The 19,352-nt window shown below is 39.6% G+C and overlaps 1 protein-coding gene across 1 annotated transcript; it reads left to right on the forward strand.

Annotated features, from left to right (window-relative positions):
* Nucleotides 1-2,321: 2,321 nt before the first annotated feature.
* LOC149237584 (uncharacterized) lies at nt 2,322-2,855 on the forward strand. Its single transcript, XM_089369324.1, has one exon. It carries the CDS (start codon nt 2,322-2,324, stop codon nt 2,853-2,855), a length of 534 nt encoding a protein of 177 aa, XP_089225450.1.
* The last annotated feature ends 16,497 nt before the right edge of the window (nt 2,856-19,352 follow it).

The raw sequence follows: 19,352 nt of genomic DNA on the forward strand, positions 1-19,352 counted from the left end.
TTGGCATGTTATTGTCGAGATCCTGGGGAGCGAAATTAAGAGGCACACTATAGTTAGACTTCTCCTATGCTACCATCCTAGTTTTTGGGCAATTGAGAAAGTTGTACTGAGAAACCAAAATAAAATTCATGATAACTAGCAAGGATAAGCCTAACAATAATCCTATAAATGTTGTACATACATATTTAGAGTATTTTATTTTATATAATGATAGTGGATTGAACGATGTAGATAGTCAGCTTTTGGAAATTAAAGATGTACCGAAGATTTTCAACACTATGAGGACAATTTGAGATCAAGAAAAAGAACAGCTTCCAAGTTCATCCAAACAACCGTCAGACAATGCACAAAAAGGTTTAGATTAGCCATCAGAGAAGGTAATTGGAACTTCAAAAGAGTCTGAAGTGAAAGTTCAGAAAATTGACCCAAAATAGAAAAAATATGTACAACCCTTACAAGGTAATCTCCCTCAGCATGTTAGATTGTGCTCATACAAGTTGGCTTTTGATTTCACTAACAATGAGGTGGAGTACGATGCACTAATAACAGGTTTGAATATCTTGAAGAGGTTAGGTGCACGAAGAATTTCCATGTATGGTGATTCAGAACTTGTAATCATGCTAGTTAAAGGTGAATATAAACCTCATCATCCATGAATGAAACAATATAGAAATAGTACCGGTTGTGACACAGGAGGTGGATCCGAATGTCTTGAAGTCTTTTCTATAGACCTGCATGAAGCTGATGAGGAATCAGAAGGATATGGAGTGATTACAATAACTAATAGACTCCTATACTTCTAAGAAGATACCATAGAGCGAGATGCATGCAATGAATAATCTTCATAGACACAAGAAGAGAACAGGGAAAGAAATGATGCTTACAACGCAAATTGGAGAATATTACATTAAGCAAGTTATATTAGATATGGGATTTGATGCCAATGTCTTGCCTAGACATAATTGGGAATTGATGGGTAAGTCGAAGCTGAAATGGTCTACTATTCAGCTAAGATGGAAAATCATTAGAAAATCTTACCCCTAGGAATGTTGTCTAATCTCATAGTGGACATCGACGGAGTGTGCACTACCAATAACTTCAAAGTGATTGAGATAGTAGATGATAATATTCCTTACCCCGTGTTGCTTGGATTGGATTGGGCATTTTCCAACATGGCTAAAATTAATTTGAAGAAAATGAAAATGATATTTGAAAGAAATAATGTGAGGGTTATTGTTCCATTGGATCCATTAGAAGGGGCAAGGTATATAGAACCTGTCAAAGAAGAATGTCACGCAGATGACGTTGATAATATCTATCAGATCACAACTAAGGAAGAGGAATAGATCAATCCCACTGCAGATGTAAAGATTACTTGGGAGTAAGATAGTTCTTATACCTCAAATTCAAAAGAGGAATTGGAGAACTAGAAGAATAGATCGCATGAAGTGTCTACAAGGCGATGTGCAGGGATCACTAAAGTAGTGCGTTGCATGACAACAGAGGTACGTGATTTACCTTTATATGATGGTTTGGCTGATGTAAATACTTTCTTTAAATATTATGAAAGGTGGGTACCAAAATGTTAGGGATTGTCAGCACTGGATCAAGCATTGAGGGCTATGCCTACTAGATGGTGGGGTACACATAAGAAGAATATAGGAAATTGGAAAGAATGTAGAAGGTTGATGTGGGTAAGATTTGGATAAGTAGAAACAAAGCTCGTAGACAAGTATGATGGCCAGAGTAATCCTAGGGACCACATACAACTCTGTATGGAAACATGGGGAGAAATTTCATGAGAAGAATGGGTGCATTGGTTTATCCATACCCTGGAAACAATCCCTCAGAACTAGTATTTGGAAATTGAACTTCGACATGGCACTACTAGTTGGGCGCAAATGGTGGATGGATTTGTGATGACATTCAGATTTGAAGATGACTATCCACATATAGATGCAGTGCTGAATATAGTTAGGAAAAATATTTTTGAAAATGAAGTTCCAGTTATTTGGAATCCTAATTGGGCTGCGCAGATCTGGAATGTGATAGAATGTTATAACCTCACTGCAGAAGAGGATGAGGATCCTCGTAACATTGACATCAAAGAGTCAGAAGGACATCATGAAGTAAATGGACCTGAGATAGAGGTGCTTGATATAATGAAGCCATCGAAGAGGAGGAAATTGAATATAGGGTCAGAAGCTGAGATGAAATATGCAACCATAGAAATGGCACCCACGGCATACACTACAAAGAAAAAGAAGGAATTGGTGGTTTGAGTAGTTGATTTTTCGCTGATTGCATGACACTTGTATAAAATGGGACCAGATGAAGTACTACACAGATACATCCCTGAACATGAAACACATAAAATTCTAACGAAAGCTCATGGAGGAGTCGCAGGTGGACATTACGTAGGAAAAGCCACTATGAAGAAAATTTTAAGAGTTGAGTTATGGTGGCCTGTAGTGCATAAGGAAGCAAAAGACTTTTTTCAAGCATGTGATGTATGTCAAAGGATAGGAAAGCCATCCAGAAGAGATGAAATGCCACTAGTACCCCAGGTGACTTTGCAGGCTTTTGATAAATGGGAAATTGACTTTGTTGGACCTATCAGTCCATCGAGGAAAAGGACTGGTGCAAGATACATCATCACCATGACTGAGTATTTGGAAAGGTGGGCCGAGGCAAAACTGGTAAAGGGTTGCAGCATAGAAACTATTGCAAAGTTCATTTGCAAGTATATATTATCTAGATTTGGTTGTTTAAAGATCTTGATGAGAGACCAAGGGACACATTTTTTGAATAAGACGATTGAAGCAGTAATTGAGGAATTCCAAGTTTACCATTAGAAGAGCACTCCCTATCATCCTCAGTAAATGGGATAGTTGAAGCTTTCAATAAGATTATGGAGAATGCATTGACCAAGGTGTGCAACGTAAACAGAGATGACTGGGACTTGAGGATTCCAGCGTTGTTGTGGGCATAAAAAATGACATGCAAGAAATTGACTCGGAAGACACCTTTCAGGTTGATATATGGATAAGAAGCAATTATACCAATGGAATACATTATGCCTAGTCTGATAATAGTTGTCATAGATATGGTAGACCCCGACATGATGAACGAGAGAATGTAGTAGACACTAGCTTTATAAGAAGACATATTAATAGTAGGATTCCATCAGCAGGTGCAGAAAGCAACGGAGAGAGCCTGGCATGACAGGCACATCAAGAAGAAGATATTTTGTGAAGGGGATCTTGTATTATTATATGACAGTAAGTTCGTGAAGTTCCTGGGAAAATTTAAAATGCATTGGTTGGGGCCATATATCGTCAAGAACATTTCAGATGGTGGTGTTGTTCAGCTCGCGAAGTTGAATGGTCAGATGATTCCAGGATGAGTGAATGGTAGTATATTGAAGATATATAGGGACGACTATGTCACTGGAGCTTTGCACTGAAAAATGAAGGAAAGAAAGTCTTAGTGCCACCTGCAGTTGAAAGTGGGCATTGGACTATAAACTACTATGCAGGAAGGGACTTCGCCGAAGGAAGATTGCTAAGTGACTTAGGACGAGTCGGAGGTGAATGTCGGGGGCCTGTTGGGCATGGCCCAACTTGGTCGAAGTTTTGGGAAAAAGACCCCGCAAAAGGAGTGGACCATGTGGATTTGATGAAGATATATTCATCACGGCTTTTGGGATGGGATAAATCCCTTATTTTGTAACAGGTTTCGAGTAGTATTCCTTGTTTTATGGATCCATGGTATGTGGACCATGGTTTTTGTATAGATGAATTGTATAAAAGGATATGTAATACTTTGAAAAGGATAATCTAATGGGAATAGGAGAATAATTGAATTGAATCTCTATTTTCGCATCTGTAGTCTGTAGTTTTGGAGAAGGCTCCGCAACTGAGTGCACGAAGACCTTGAAGAGTCTATAGATAAGTGTTCAGACCACCTGCAACTAGGTGTTGAGGTCAAAGAAGTGAATGTAATTGAAGATTTGTTTAATAAAGAAGAAGTTTTGGCGAGGTGTTGTATCTCTGTAAATATTATTTATCAATTGTTGTGTATCTGATTATGTATAATTTTCACTGAATTATGTGAAGAACTGTAAGATATACTGTTATTTGTAAATTGTATTCATTTCTATTAAATTAATCATCTGCATGAGGTTCATATGCATGCAAAGTTATAAGATTGATATAAAGTAGAAGTAAATACATGGCGCCACTTTGTGGATATTCCTTCGGTTGTAGAAACCTGGTTTTGTAACCTCCCATAACTACTTCGAGTGAGACTATGACCAGTGGTTGAGGGTTTTTCTGGTACACAGCACACTCTGAACCTAGATCAAGCCAACTCAAACCAACAACACTCCACACCTAAAGGGGGGAGCACAATGATAAAAGAAACTCTCCTACACCTTTAAGAGGGCAAGTAAATTGATGAAGTCAAATTAGTTAGTGGTCATCCAAAACCACCATATTTCTTAAGTGAATCCAATTAGTGGTAAACCAAAAACCACCACCTTATTCAAATAAGATTGGTTAGTGATCATCTAGAAACCATTGCATTATTCAATGTAGATTAGTTATTAGTAAACCATAAACCACCAATTTCCATGGATGATGGTTAATGGTCATATAGAAAAACCTCTACTTAAAGAATCCAAAGCCATAGCTTGGATCCTTTCCAAGAATGACCTATTGAAAAACTTATCACCTTGCACCTAACAGGGGGGAATATAAAATATCAAGCTTCAAGTTTCAAGGTCTTGTTAATCAAATTTCAATCAAAAATTGGGAATTCCATCATAGAAACAGGTCTCCTCAATAAAAAATCTACAATTATTCAATGGAAATGTTCATACATAGTAGTTGTTCACTTCCCAATATTCAAATATTGGCAGTTTTTCAGGAAAACCTTCATCGAAGCTCAACTCATAAATTTCAAATTGAAGAAGAAAAAATTGATTGGTATAAGTGTTGTACAATTATTCAAACTTGTGATTGAGGTAGAAAATGTTAGACTGTGAGTCCCTGGATAATCACAAATTACAAGAATACAATTATCATGAATTTTAATTCGTATCTTGATGAGGTGTTATGATGATCCACTTTTGAGTTATCATTGAGATCTGAATCTAGATCTAGAATATATAGAAGGTCTATTGATGGATTATAAATTCATATCATGCTATTAATAAAAATATAAGTACAACACCTTGAGGCATTTTCTAACACTTTCTTGTCTTGTATTTCTTTTGCTAACTTTTACCAAAATAGTTATATATCAAATAAAGGAAATATACATGTTTTAGTCCCATCAATATTTCAAAAAATGATACCAATCCCCCTCCCTTAATAAATCTCTACTTCCATTATCTCTATGTATCCATTCCAAGTCCTATAACATCTATTATATATACCATCAAATAATTCAATTACATTCATAGGAAAATAATATAACAAAAAATTGTACAATTAAATGTTAAACCCCCAAAAATCATATGAATATCATAAACACATTAAAGAGAAAACAAAATTATAAGAGAAAGGACATATTCTCATTCATCTAGCCATCAAAAACCTCCTATGATATGAAATATCCATATTGGAGAGTCACATCTTCTTTGATAAGTTGTTCTACTTTCATATTAAGTTCCCTAAAAATGTGGAAAAAAGAGATCCATTCTAAATCCTAGATGAAATCTATAATTTGAAGAAACATAGACAAAATGTGCATATTCTATATCTTTATCTTGTTTTTTCTCCAATCAATAATAGATATGGAGTCCCTAAGAATGTGCAACTTTCATAACCCAAGATGCTTAACATAATACATGAGATTCCATAGGGTTGCAAACTTAGCCTTCATATAAGATCCATGTCCAAGATAAAAAGGAAACTAATAGAAATGAGAGGCATTCAAATATAGGAACACACTAACCCCAAACTTGGGTGGTTGCCCTTAGCTGGCTCTATCGAAGAATCCCTAAGGTATATCATATTCTAGAAAAGACATCACAAGATTGCACTGCTTTTCTTTCTTTGGCTCACATTGTGCTCCTTGGTTAAATACCCAATCAATGAAGATATAACCTCCATAGAGATACTCATATCCTGGAAAATACACATATTTCAAGACCACAAAATGACATAGATAAAGATATAAGGGAGAGAAATAAAATTGATCACCGACGCATCAGGAAACCAAGCACTGTCACATTCTTCTAGTAATGAAATATTCCATTTAGCGTTGGGATAAAAAATTTTAAACAAAAATACCCACACCTACGAGGTATAATCACATGAAAAAAATAGATGATACATATGTTTTGCATCCAACTTCCATAGGTGACATCAATTGGGACCAATTGAACTCCTTATTAGGTCGCTATCCTAGTTTAATAATTTATTGCAAAGAGCCAACCATATAATAATTTTTTCCTTTAGGATTGCATGCAATTTCCACACTTGAACCCACCACCAAATTTTTTTACTTTGGAAGGCCTCTTCTACCTAAGCTTCATATCTAAGTTTCATTATAAAATTTCTGGTTAATGGGTTTTTTGACAGGCGTAAAGAATCCTCCTCATCTTCCACCAACTTCACAAAATTTGAGCTTAGCTTTCTTACATATGATTTTAATTCCTTCACTTGATGCCCAAACAACCCTAGCTCTTCTTCCATATTCAAACCTAAACTACCTACCCTATTTGGATTTGGATTTGGATTTTTGATATCCCACAAAGATAAAAATCCCTAATCATGAAAAGGAGCCACCAAATTCTCTAATAGTCTAAATTTTTTATTTTCTCCATTCCATAAATCCTTCCCCATCTGAACGTTCTTCCTATTGCTAATGTGTCAAATAGTCCATCTCCACACTAAAGGGAAAGTATCAACTAAATATTTCCAAATAGTTGAATTATTTTTTGTTGACTTCTTGGGTGAGTGACACCATTATTCCACTAATTGATTACCTAGAAACTTGGAGATCATCACTTAGGCCTAGAGAAATATAATATAAGTGAGATTTCAAAGGTTCTGTTGACGGTGCTGGATCTGCCAACATGTCAAGGGGATCCCCATGGTAAGAAGTCCCAATTAGACCTCAGACCATTTGGTGTAGGAGTCCCAACAGTGGGTCGTAAGGTAATGCCTTGACCACGGTGTCACACAGAGGCAAGTAGAAGAACTATGTCAGCAACAAGGATGTGACTGATGCAGTGAGTCAAGGAAGGTGTATGAGAGGTTCCAACACTTCGAAAGGGGAAGGAGGTAAAGGTGAGTTCCAGGTCGAAAGGGCTCAGTCCCAACTCGGCTAGGAACACAACACAAAGGACATGCACAACCTCTGGTGGAGCAGTCCACTCGGATGCGACAGCCACATCATACAAGGTAAGATAACATGTACAACACTCATGAATCAGTATGAGATGAGTGTGATGGTTGTTATAGCAAGTTTCAAGTGAAAGGTTTGTCTAATGTCTGGCAGAGCAGTTGAAATGGACAGTGAAAGCATTAATAACATATGCAACACATTAACAACAAGATTCATATAACTTCATTCCAATCATTTCATACACAAGTATGTAATTTAAACAACACATATCATTAAAGAAAAAGGAGCAGTCCAACTACAATAACAACATATGCATGAAAATGTGTTGGCTCTTATTATATAAAGAAGTGTAAGTCACAATCATACAATACATCCATGTAAACTAGCTAGCCCCAATAGTGGAACATTATAGCCACATCTACCTGCTACTCCAAAGAGATGTACTAGCTCCGTGCAGTGGAGAAGCCAAGGCGCATTACAATACTGTCCAAGCCTTCTTCAAAATAGTCTTAGTAGAAGCTTGGCTAACCAAAAGCCTATACAATGAGTTATAAGGGACTATTTATATCAAAGGGTGGGGTGACCCTTGACATTCCTGTTATCGGGAGATCTAGTGTCTATGCAGAGCTGCTAGTCCCACTAAGACGGGTAGCTATCTTAGAGACAAACAAATTAAAGTTACTTTTGTTTTCCTTTATGAGAAGTAGATAGGAGAAGATCAAAGAATACCAACCTCAATCCTTCGCTTGGTTCTTTTCTTGTTCCTTCTCCTCACCGGCCGGTCTTTTCCGCTTCTCCCTTGACCACTCCGCTTCAAAGAGTACCTGTAAAGTCAAAGCAGCATAATACCTTCAAAGTGCATAAATCTACAATCATAAACAATAAAGGACCAAATATATATTGACCACACAAATTCATATACTATCAGACATACAAGAATGTGGAGGAAAACTTTAATAGCTTTATTAATATGAAGATTAGAAGAGAGGATTACAACCCATTGTTTTGACCCAGCGTCATCCTCCCAGCATGAAAACCCTTCTTCACCTCATGAAAAGCTTAGATCACCCAACACTATGATATTCCACCAGGAAACCAACAGCACTTCCTTACAAGATACAAAATTCCAGCCTCTGGATCTCTGGGATGAGGGATCCATATATAGATGATTGCAGGGAGGTGACTCAGCTCCTAGGATTTTGATTAGTGTCTTCTCTCTGATAGTTCTTGGTTCCACTTGGAGATTGATGATCTATTACTCATCCCTGGGCGAATTCAGAGAGGCAATTGTCAGAGGAGAAGTTTCTGAAAGATTCTATGATCATCCACTTCGCAAACTATCTCTGCCATTTGTCCATTCTCTCCCATCGCACCCTACAGAAGGGATTTTCAGTATGCATCACACCTTTTACACTGGGTAGGTGAGATGCATCGCACCCTTAGCACTGAGCAACCTATATGGTCCATTTTTTACTAGTTTTGAGCAGTTTCCTGTGGAGAACTTCTGGGAGATGATGTAATCAGCCGACCTTATTCCTTTAGGGCATGAAACAACACTTTTAGGGACTTAGGAACCCTTGGTTTATGGACATATACGATTGGAGTTACAGTGCCCAAAAATGTCTATAACAGTTGCCGCTTAAAGCATGAGGTCATTAATCTTTTGATGTCGGGTGAAATGCTTTATCATGAGGATCCGAGGTTTTTCGAACTGGAAGGTGACCTGTAATAAGATACAATACAACACATTATCTTCATAATATTTTCATGATCTAGCTGAGGTAGGCATTCACATGCTTAGCTTTATAAATTCATTTTCATGTACATAGGACAGATAACCACCTATGTAGTAGAGTAATGATTCTGGTAGAGCCATCATCCTTTGATTCGGATGATCATCTGTGCAGCAACGATGTACATTTGATGTCTTTATTTTCTTGAATATATCGAAGCCTAGATGGATGAAACTAGATCCGGGGTCTTCAAACTCGTCCAATATTTGCCCGAAGTACAAGTTGATCCATGTCAAAAATGTTCTGGAGTCGAACATGGAAAAACATCGCCTGATTACCAACCAATGATGTAAGTTGTTAACAGGCGCGAGAGGAATCACCGATAATTATGATGACCCTCAAGGTACGGCAGTACAATTCACGTGGTGTGAGAAAGGGACTTGGCGTCGAACACCACGCAAAATCTCTCGGTCTAAGGCCATTGATGTAAACCTGTCGCCGAAAGTGAGAAACTTGCCATTGAGGCGTGCAAGCTTCAAAGTACTGAAAGGGTTGTTCCTAGGTCGACTTCTTGGATAATGAGCTAATGTCGACAAGAAGTGACCCATTGTAGGAGGGCCTTAATGAATCCCACATCTATGACATGAAACGGAGAAAATGAATTTTGGAGGTGAAAACAATCTGATGATACAAGGTTCAGGGTGGCGGTCATGAAATAATGAAGCGTAAAGGTATTGCAGTGGATGAGACACAAGATGGGTTGGTGAATTCTCTGATCAACTTCTCTTGAACATATTGGCGACACTTGGAATGGATTGGTAGCGTTAACCCCAAATATGGATGGTACAATGGACCAATGATAATATGATCAGTGAATGGAATAACCCAACCCGACTCAGACATGGAGTGAAAGTTTCATGTTCAAGAGCGACTTTGCTACCAATAAAGTTTCTTCAAGTTTTCTTGCCAATTTTTCCCCAGTCATTGCTGACTAGTACCTCTTTATTTTTATCAAGCTTGAGGAGGATAACATATGCTTGTTCTATAATTTTCCCTTCAAACAAACCCATCGCTATGTTCTAACGAGCTTAGTGACAGTGAGACTCATTCTTGTCTATATGGACAAGTTTGTTGCTATTGTTTTTAACGAGTTTAACGACAAAGATAACTCGTTCCTTTTCAGTTTTAGAGAGTCTGAAAGGGACGTAAAGGAAACTCCAATAACCCTTTTTCGTCATATAATCCATTAAGTCTGAAAAAGGTATAAAATAATACGAAAGGGATGAATTTTCGATAATTTTAATGAGCCGAACAAAACAAGCGCTCGATCTTTTTGTGTAATAATCCCTCAGGTCCAAAAAGATTAAAATCTAAAGGAGGGATAGCGCTCTCGATAGCTTTAATGAGCTGGAGAGGCCAACTGCTTGGCAATCTTTTCATATTTTACGAGTCAGACAAAAAGAGCTTAAAGGAGACTCATTTTTTGAGGAACGAGTGATAATTTCGGGTAGCAGCTGATTCCAGGTAAGGTTTGGAATTTTCCAATCATGGCAGTGTCACAAGGATGGCTAATAGGATCACTCTTTGTAGTTGTTCCTCAAAAAAGGGTAAACAATCAAGTGGAGGTGAATGTTCGGCTAGAATAGAGTGGAGGTGATGATGAGAACACGACCAAGGCTCAGGAGCTGATGATAATGCATTCACAATGGTTATTTACCGGAGATTTGTTAATTTTTTAATGAGCTTAAACTTTGGGGAAACATTTGCTCATTGCTTAGGTTTAATTTTTAACGAGCTTGAACATCACATAAAAACTGCTCGTGCCAGTTGTATAATAAGGATATCTCATCGATAGATTCCATTTTTATGGAGCTTACACCTTTCGAAGCTTTGCTCCGTATCCTTCCTTTATGTAAGCTAGGAATGACCAACCCTACGAGTTTAACGGGTTTGAGAACCTACAAACTAAGAAACTGAATGGTTGCTCTTCACTTGCACGCAAAAAGGTTTGCATGCCCCCAGGTATAGTGAAGGAGAGTTTCGAGGTTACCCCTGAATTTGCAAACAAAACATTTTCTTTGTCAGGAAAGGCCTACCTTATATAGATTACCCCTGAATTTGCAAACAAAACATTTGCTTTGTCAGGAAAGGCCTACCTTATACAGGTTACCCCTCAATTTGCAAACAAAACATTCGTTCTATCAGGAAAGGCATACCTTCTAACAGAGGTATCTTATCCGGTCCAATCCCATTTTCCTATATGGACGGGTGTCAGACTAGTCATATATCCTTCGCAGAAACCTACTCTATACCCAGAGTTTTCCTGCCAGAGCAGACCAGGGCACATGCCCCCTGGGTTTCTGTCACGACCCCCAAAATTACTCACGTTCTTCAGGTGGACGAACTAGATATTGATGAGACATTCCTTGCATGAAAAGACCATTTAGGGATGGCATTTGACTATTAGATATGTGTAAGTTCGGGAATGAAAGCTGGTCTATGAGCTGGACCACTCGGCCTTCATGCAGAAAACACATTACTCGAAAGAGTGAGGAGACAATGGCTCCCATGCAATAAATGTAGTCACGCCCAAGGAGTAGATTATAGTCTAGAGGTACTTGGACTACCATTACGTTCATATAAACAGTTTCCCTTCTCAACGTTATAGGCACATTGGGGAGGATCCCTAACAGTCGACTGGTTCCTTTGTCAAACCCTGTCAGATTCCTCATCTCAGGCAGAAGCGATGGCGAACCAAGTGCTTTCCAAGCAGTTCAGGAAAGGATACTCACAGAAGCCCCTTCATATATGATGGTACCGACCATGATCATTTTGTAAGCTTGTACAATGATTCGAAATGGTACATTAGCTAGTAAACGGGGTCTGCCTACTAGATTCTAATTGAAGGAAACGACTAGGTTTCTTGGAGGTGGGACCGAATAGACGGCTGGATATGAATCTGATGAACTTCCTTCCTGCGGTAAAGGAATGGGTAGATTGCCCCCATGTTCATCGGAGTCTGTGTTTACGAAAAGAATTTGAACGGTGTCGTTCTCATTCTCTTCGGTGATTGTATCATCTGAAGATGGACCTTCTGAAGACAAAACCAGGTCGACTGCCGCCTCAACCTTTTGACTTTCGTCTGGTATGGATTCAGCGGGTTTATCTTCAGTGATAGATGCTTCGACCAACCACAATGGCGTGTCAGTTGGATTTTCAACTAGTGATGGACTCGGCAAGAGTTTCTTGTACCCAGGAGGAAGCTGTAGCGGTGAAGCAGGACGGTTATCTAAGACTCTTTTGGCTTCGTCTAGGAAGGGACAACAGTGGACGACATGATCGCCTTCACACAGTTTACAAGGAAATTTAAATTTCCTTTTCTGTCCAAATGCTTCGCTTTCACTAGTTGATGGTGTACTTTCAACATGATCTTCAGAGGTATGACACCGGATTGTGCAAACGAGGAGACCAGTCCCTTAAGATCCGAGGGATGCAAGGAAAATCTCAATGATAGTGATCTCTTTTGCAAATGACACATGGAGATTTAGGTTTGGATGGTGCAGTGTGTGGATTTTCACTAGACGATGCCCGATTACCCCTTTTCGCCTTTGGCTACTTCTTCTTCTTCTCTTTCCCCTTCTTCTCCTTCTTAGTTACTTGATTTTTGGCTTTACCAGCTTCATCAAGTGAAGAGGAAGGAGGAGAGGGAGAATCGAACGAAGTAGAAGGTTGGGGGGTAACTTTAGTATCATCTAGTTGCTGAGTCGATTGTTCAAGAATCACGGTGTTCTGAACGACAGAGGTTGAGGAGAGCAATATTGGCAAGCCAATTGTCAATCCTGGAAGTGGTAATGTGGCCATATGGGGTGCACCAACATCTCCCCAAGAGGAGAAAGGACTAGGATTTCCTCCAAGGGGAAATCCTTGGTTGGTGGACTCCATTTACCTCAACCTAAGACCAATGCGAGAATAGTGATATTATTCCAATTAAAATAAATTTTAGATGCTTTGACACAACTTGTTTTTTCAATTTTTAAGAGTCGAGAAAAAACAAAAGATGACTCTAGTCACCTTTGATTTTTAATGAGCCTGAAGTGACAAGTGCTCAGATGGACCTTTTCCTTTAAGGAGTCTGAAAAGGAATGAAAGAGACTACTCTGGAAATCTAGAGAGAGGGATTACCAAACCAATCGCAAAACTGCAGAATACTTTTTACGGTACGGCAGTCAATCTTCCCGAATGCTGTGTTCAGTGCATTGCGATTGATAGGGCAACAGACACGGCTTCCTATGGATAAAGGGTATAGCCTATTGTGGTCTCCCAATATATACACGATGGTACGTGGGAGCACAAGTCCGTACTGGCACTTTTCGTCTCAAAGAGGAGGAATCACCTAGCCAACAATGAAAGTGATAGTTACCAGGCTTTACGACGCCAGAATACGTCTCTAGCCTAAACTTCTAGATGTTGTACGTTAGGTTCCAAAGCATTTTTATGTTCATTGAATTTATTTTACAGTTGATATTTCTTAAGAAATTTGCCTTTCAGGTTCACCGCGTGATGTAGATATAAAATTCCTAAAATGCAATCTAAGATGATAAACAATCATTTAATCTTCTTTTTGCAATGAAAATCCTAGCTACTAAAGAAAGAGAGATGATATTCTTTCAACATAGAGCAGAGAGCACACACTACATGCACTGTCCTAAATCAAAATCACAAGCAGTCTAAATGCAAATGCACATGCATGTATTTGTTTTCAACTTTCTTAATGTGTGAATGACAAGAAGAATGCTAAGTACAAATATGAATTATCTTTTCAAAGCGACAGTACTAACAAATTTCTCTTCAAAAACGAAAGGAAGATAATGACGACACTTTGCTATTTTGAATTGAAAACTGCTTTTGACACTTGAAAAACTACTAATTAAAATCAAATACAAGAGTAACAGTATAATCGACCATCCAGAACAATAAAATTCTTTTCTTTGACTGAAAACAACACTTGCGACACTTCCAAATCAAAAGACGACAGTTTGATTATGTTACTTGTTGTAAAAGAGAACTGTAAATGGTGCACAATACATAAAAACATTCACAATTATTTGTACTATGGAGGCAGAATCGTGCAAAGGAAGGGAGTTTCCACAGTGGTATATTGATCACAGATAGCAAAACTCCTGAATAAAGCTGAAGAGAGTGAACACAAAACCAAAATCTAAGAGCAGAAGAGGTCTTATCTGATCAACGCACCTGCAACACAGGGAAAGTGCGATGCAGCGCACCTACTGCACACGGGAGGTGCGATGCATCCAGATTCCCAAGGGAGAAAGTGCAATGGTCCAGGGACAAGACTTCAACTTAGTTCTTGGTCACAGTTTGTAGCTTAGTTCAGGGATTTAGGTCGAGCTAATGATAGGTAGTAAATAGAAATCATAGGGGTTGATCTAGTGAGGTTACTAGAGCCACCACTACGGCAATTAGGATGTTTGCAAATCGATTGTTCAGTTTATAAACAAAACCCGGAGATAGACTGAAGCAACATTGATCTACTTTGCACTTGCATAGCAAATGTAATTCGAAGGCTAGCTGGCTTGACTTCAGGCTCCGTCTTTAAGTTTGTAAAACAAACGAATATAGACAAGTAAACAATCTATTCACTCCCCAGCGGAGTCGCCATTTTTTTATCAGGAAATCTAGTGTCTATGCAGAGCTGCTAGTCCCACTAAGACGGGTAGCTATCTTAGAAAAAAATAAATTAAAGTTACTTTCATTTTCCTTTATGAGAAGTAGATAGAAGAAGATCAAAAAATACCAACCTCAATCCTTCGCTCGGTTCTTTGCTTGTTCCTTCTCCTCACCGACCAGTCTTTGCCGCTTCTCCCTTGACCACTCCGCTTTAAAGAGTACCTATAAATTCAAAGCAGCATAATACCTTCAAAGTGCAGAGATCTACAATCATAAAAAATATAGGACCAGATATATATTGACCACACAAATGCATATACTATCAGACATACAAGAATGTGGAGGAAAACTTGAATAGATTTATTAATATGAAGATTAGAAGAGAGGATTACAACCCATTGTTCTAACCCAGTGTCATCCTCCCTGCATGAAAGCCCTTCTTCACCTCATGAAAAGCTTAGATCACCCAACACTATGATATTCCACCAGGAAACCAACGACACTTCCTTACAAGATACAAAATTATAGCCTCTGGATCTCTGGGATGAAGGATCCATATATAGATGATTGCAGGGAGGTGAGTCAGCTCTTGGGATTTTGATTAGTGTCTTCTCTCTAATAGTTCTTGGTTCGACTTGGAGATTGATGATCTATTACTCATCCCTGGGTGAATTCAGAGAGGCAAGTGTCACAGGAGAAGTTTTCAGAAGATTCTATGATCATCCACCTTGCAAACTATCTCTGCCATTTGTCCATTCTTTCCCATCGCACCCTACAGAAGGGCTTTTCAATATGCATCGCACCTTTTACACTGGGTAGGTGAGATGCATCACACCCTTAGCACTGAGCAACATTTATGGTCCAGTTTTGACCAGTTTTGAGCAGTTTCCTGTGGAGAACTTCTGGGAGATGATGTAATCAGTCGACCTTGTTCCTTTAGGGCATGAAACAACACTTTTAAGGACTCAGGAGCCCTTGGTTTATGGACATATATGATTGGGGTTGCAGTGCCCAAAAATGTCTATAACAATTCCCCTTTTTGACAGTTCAACTACCCTCATGACTCTTCACCTACTCTACGACTGTTACATCCAACTGTTGACACTTGACTTACACTTGACATGACTCAACATTACAATGCACATATACTCATGTGAGACAACATGGCTTGAGCAAGCCTTGCAAGACATCACTAACACTCAATCTATTATGGTGAGACCAACTCTTTGACATACTTGTGATGGTGAAGCTGGTGAGCTAATGACAAGCTTGGTCATCCATGATGGTGTGCATGCACCTCATGGTGACATCTTGCTAAAGCAAACTCTTGCTTTCGTTGCAACCGGTGCATTGGTTCAGTCCTTTCATCCAACTCATCTACTAACATGTGCATGGTCTTGTTAGGTGCGGCTGAACCGGTAGCACACCGATGCATAGTGTCTGTACTAATCTTCAAGTGTGTGTTGGTGGTCATGCACATCAACTTGCCGAAGTACGCGTTCGGCTCCAGTTGGGCTTACTTCTTGTCTTTGCCTTGGTGAGTTTGTTGAATGGTTGGATTTCATGCATGCTACTGAATCCCTTGCATGTGATCAACCACACTGCTCACTGTGTCTGCTCCATGTTAGCTGTTGGGATGGATCTTTAACTTTTTCGAGTACAGTTTCATCTGTGAGCGCACATTGCACCCACTATTGTTCCTGATCTTGCTACAACTCATTCGTCTATTTGCGCAGCTTCATGTTCTTCCTGAGTTGCTGCTTCGACACATGCAACTCCTTCTTTGTTACATCTTCTTCCTTCGCACAATCTTCATGTCATGCCGTCACTCCATAGCTAGAGTCTCCAAAGTTGCATTCATCATCAATGGACCTGCTTAAGATTGCAACCTTGTTCCGCCTCTGTGTTGTCAACAACCCTCCTCTTACATTCATTGCATTTGGTATGCTGTCTTCAATTGTTGTTCATGATGCTTCTCATATGATGATGCCGCTTGATGTCCTTGTCTACGAACAACTTGATGTCTTCGTGAGTAGGCAAGCTCATAGACACTTGATCGACTACATCCCCAAGCGTGCTCTGAATGGTGTCCTCATCTCTGCTCTCTTGGAAACCATTGTACCTATACTTCTGAGAGGCATATGAACACCTGCAATACCTAGAGACATGGCAACACTCATAGCAAGAAATCTGTCTGTCGAAAACCAAAATGAACATGAGAACTAACTTGCAACATACCTAGGTGAATGATCATGAAGGTTATGCAATTTCGACCGGGAAGTCGGGAGACCGACTACCAAGACTTCTCAAGGCATAGTTTGGGCTGCTGGGAGACCGACTGACTACTACAATAGCACAATGCATAGTCTAGTCTAGTTGTTTACTGTTGGCATTACGCAATGCGCAATTCGAAGTGGGAAGGACTGATGGCCTAGGCACAAATCTGCACAAGTTCTTGGGCCAAGCAGCCACTATCCTCCAGAAATGTGCAAAATAGTCCTAGAGGCTAGTGTCGAGTAGGAATGCGCAAATCTAGAGAGGAAGGTGAGCCTTCCTTTCCCAGATTGCGTAATGCAACCTTGGTGAAGGCAGAGCCCGGGCCAAGGTTGGCCTAACTCACCGACGAGCAACTGAAAGCAAGTAAGTTAGTGAATGCATGGAGACACTAAGTGATAGTAGAAGTGGCTGACATTGCATGCAAAACATGAATGAAAGATTCAACAAATAGATCAGCATGCATGTGGGTGAGGCAGTTCGTCGGTTGGGCGAACGTCCGTGCAAAATAGTTTCATGCAAGCGAAAATTGTGAGATAGCAACGAAAACTAAAACAGAACTAGGACAAGCTAGTATATATGTAAATGACAGCAAGAATTCAAATAAATCAAGAAAACAATACTCCTACAAGCGAAAACACAAAAAGCGACAGAAATGCAGCACAAGGCATGGGAAGCGGGCTTACCCCAAAAAAGTTAAGCTAAATGTGTTGAATTCTCTTAGATGTGATGTGGGATATTAGAGCTGCAAGGTTGATGTGAGGAATGAACTCTGCAGTGTCTGTTTGATGAGTTTTGATAACAACGAGGTTGTGACGCGCATGTGACGAATCTAGGGGAAGTGACACTTGGTGGGAGGTTTCAAAATTTCTTCTTGAATGTAACCTCTAACTGCTAAACATAGATCCCTGAAATAAGGGATGCCTTTGCATGCTACCTTAGGAGAAGTATCCCATGCATGCAAGTCTGTTTTTCAGTATCGAAGGGAAATGATCAACTCAGCTGCACATGCAAGAGACTACTCGACTGGTGGAGAAAAATTCGCATTTCTGGCTAGGAGCTGGGATGGATGCCTAGGAGATTTGCACAATTTCTAGGTAGAGCAGCTGACTAATACCTAGATTTGCGCAAATCCTGGGCTGAACAACCTGATGCTGGGAAAATTTTCGCAAATCCTACTACGACGGTTGGCTGGAAGGATTGCGTAATCCTAGAGCCTAGCAGGTTGTTAGAGAGGATTGCACAATTCCTGGAGGGAAGGCTGGTTTCCATTTAGAAATGCGCAATTTCTAAGCAAATGCTGCTTAGCTTGTAGCTGGACCAAGTCCGAGTGAGCAACCTATGAGGGGAATGGATCAACTGTGATCAACAGGCTGCCTTTGTGTGAGGAAAACACTTGAAGCTTGAGTGATTGATGAAGCAAGACAAATTGCAGTGTAAGGTTTTTAGGGGGGCTCCAAAACAGGCTAAGGAAAAATTTTGGAGGGTGGTTGTAGCCGCTACAACACTTTCCGACACACTGGTAGAACTCCAACTCTCTGAATGGACCTTGTTGTTATAGACATTTTTGGGCACTGCAACCCCAAGCATAAATGTCCATAAACCAAGGGCTCCTAAGTCCCTAAAGGTGTTGTTCCAACCCCTAAAAGAACAAGGTCAACTGATTACAGCATCTCTCAGAAGTTCTCCATAAAAAACTACTCAGAACTGGTCAAAACTAGACCATTTCACCTGCTCCATAGGCAAAATGCATTGCATCCCACCCGAATACACACAGCAGGTGCGACGCATGTCAAAAAACCCTTCTATGGGGTGCGATGGGCAAGAAGGGACAAATGGCAGGGTCAATTTGCAAGGTGGAGCAGCATGGAATCTTCCAGAAACCTCTCTTGTGACACTTGCCTCTCTGAATTTGACCAGGGATGAGTAAGAGATCATCAATCTCCAAGTGGAATCAAGAACTATCAGAGAGAAGACACTAATCAAATCTCAAAAGCTGACTCACCTCCCTTGCAGACATTTATATATGGATCCCTCATCCCAGAGATCCAGAGGCTGGAATTTTGTATCTTGTAAGGAAGTGTTGTTGGTTTCTTGGCACAATATCATAGTGTTGGGTGATCTAAGATTTTCATGAGGTGAAGTAGGGCTTTCTTGCTGAGAGGATGATGCTGGGTCAGAATAATTGGTTGTAATCCTCTTTGCTCTTTCTTGATTATCAATAAAGCTATTCAACTTTTCCTCCACATTCTTGTATGATTGATGATTTATGCATTTGTGTGGTCAATGTACATCTGA

Source organism: Pinus tabuliformis, chromosome 8 (genome assembly GCF_031772625.1).
Source record: "Pinus tabuliformis cultivar Carrire ecotype Pingquan chromosome 8, CPIR1, whole genome shotgun sequence".
Classification (NCBI taxonomy): Eukaryota; Viridiplantae; Streptophyta; class Pinopsida; order Pinales; family Pinaceae; genus Pinus; species Pinus tabuliformis.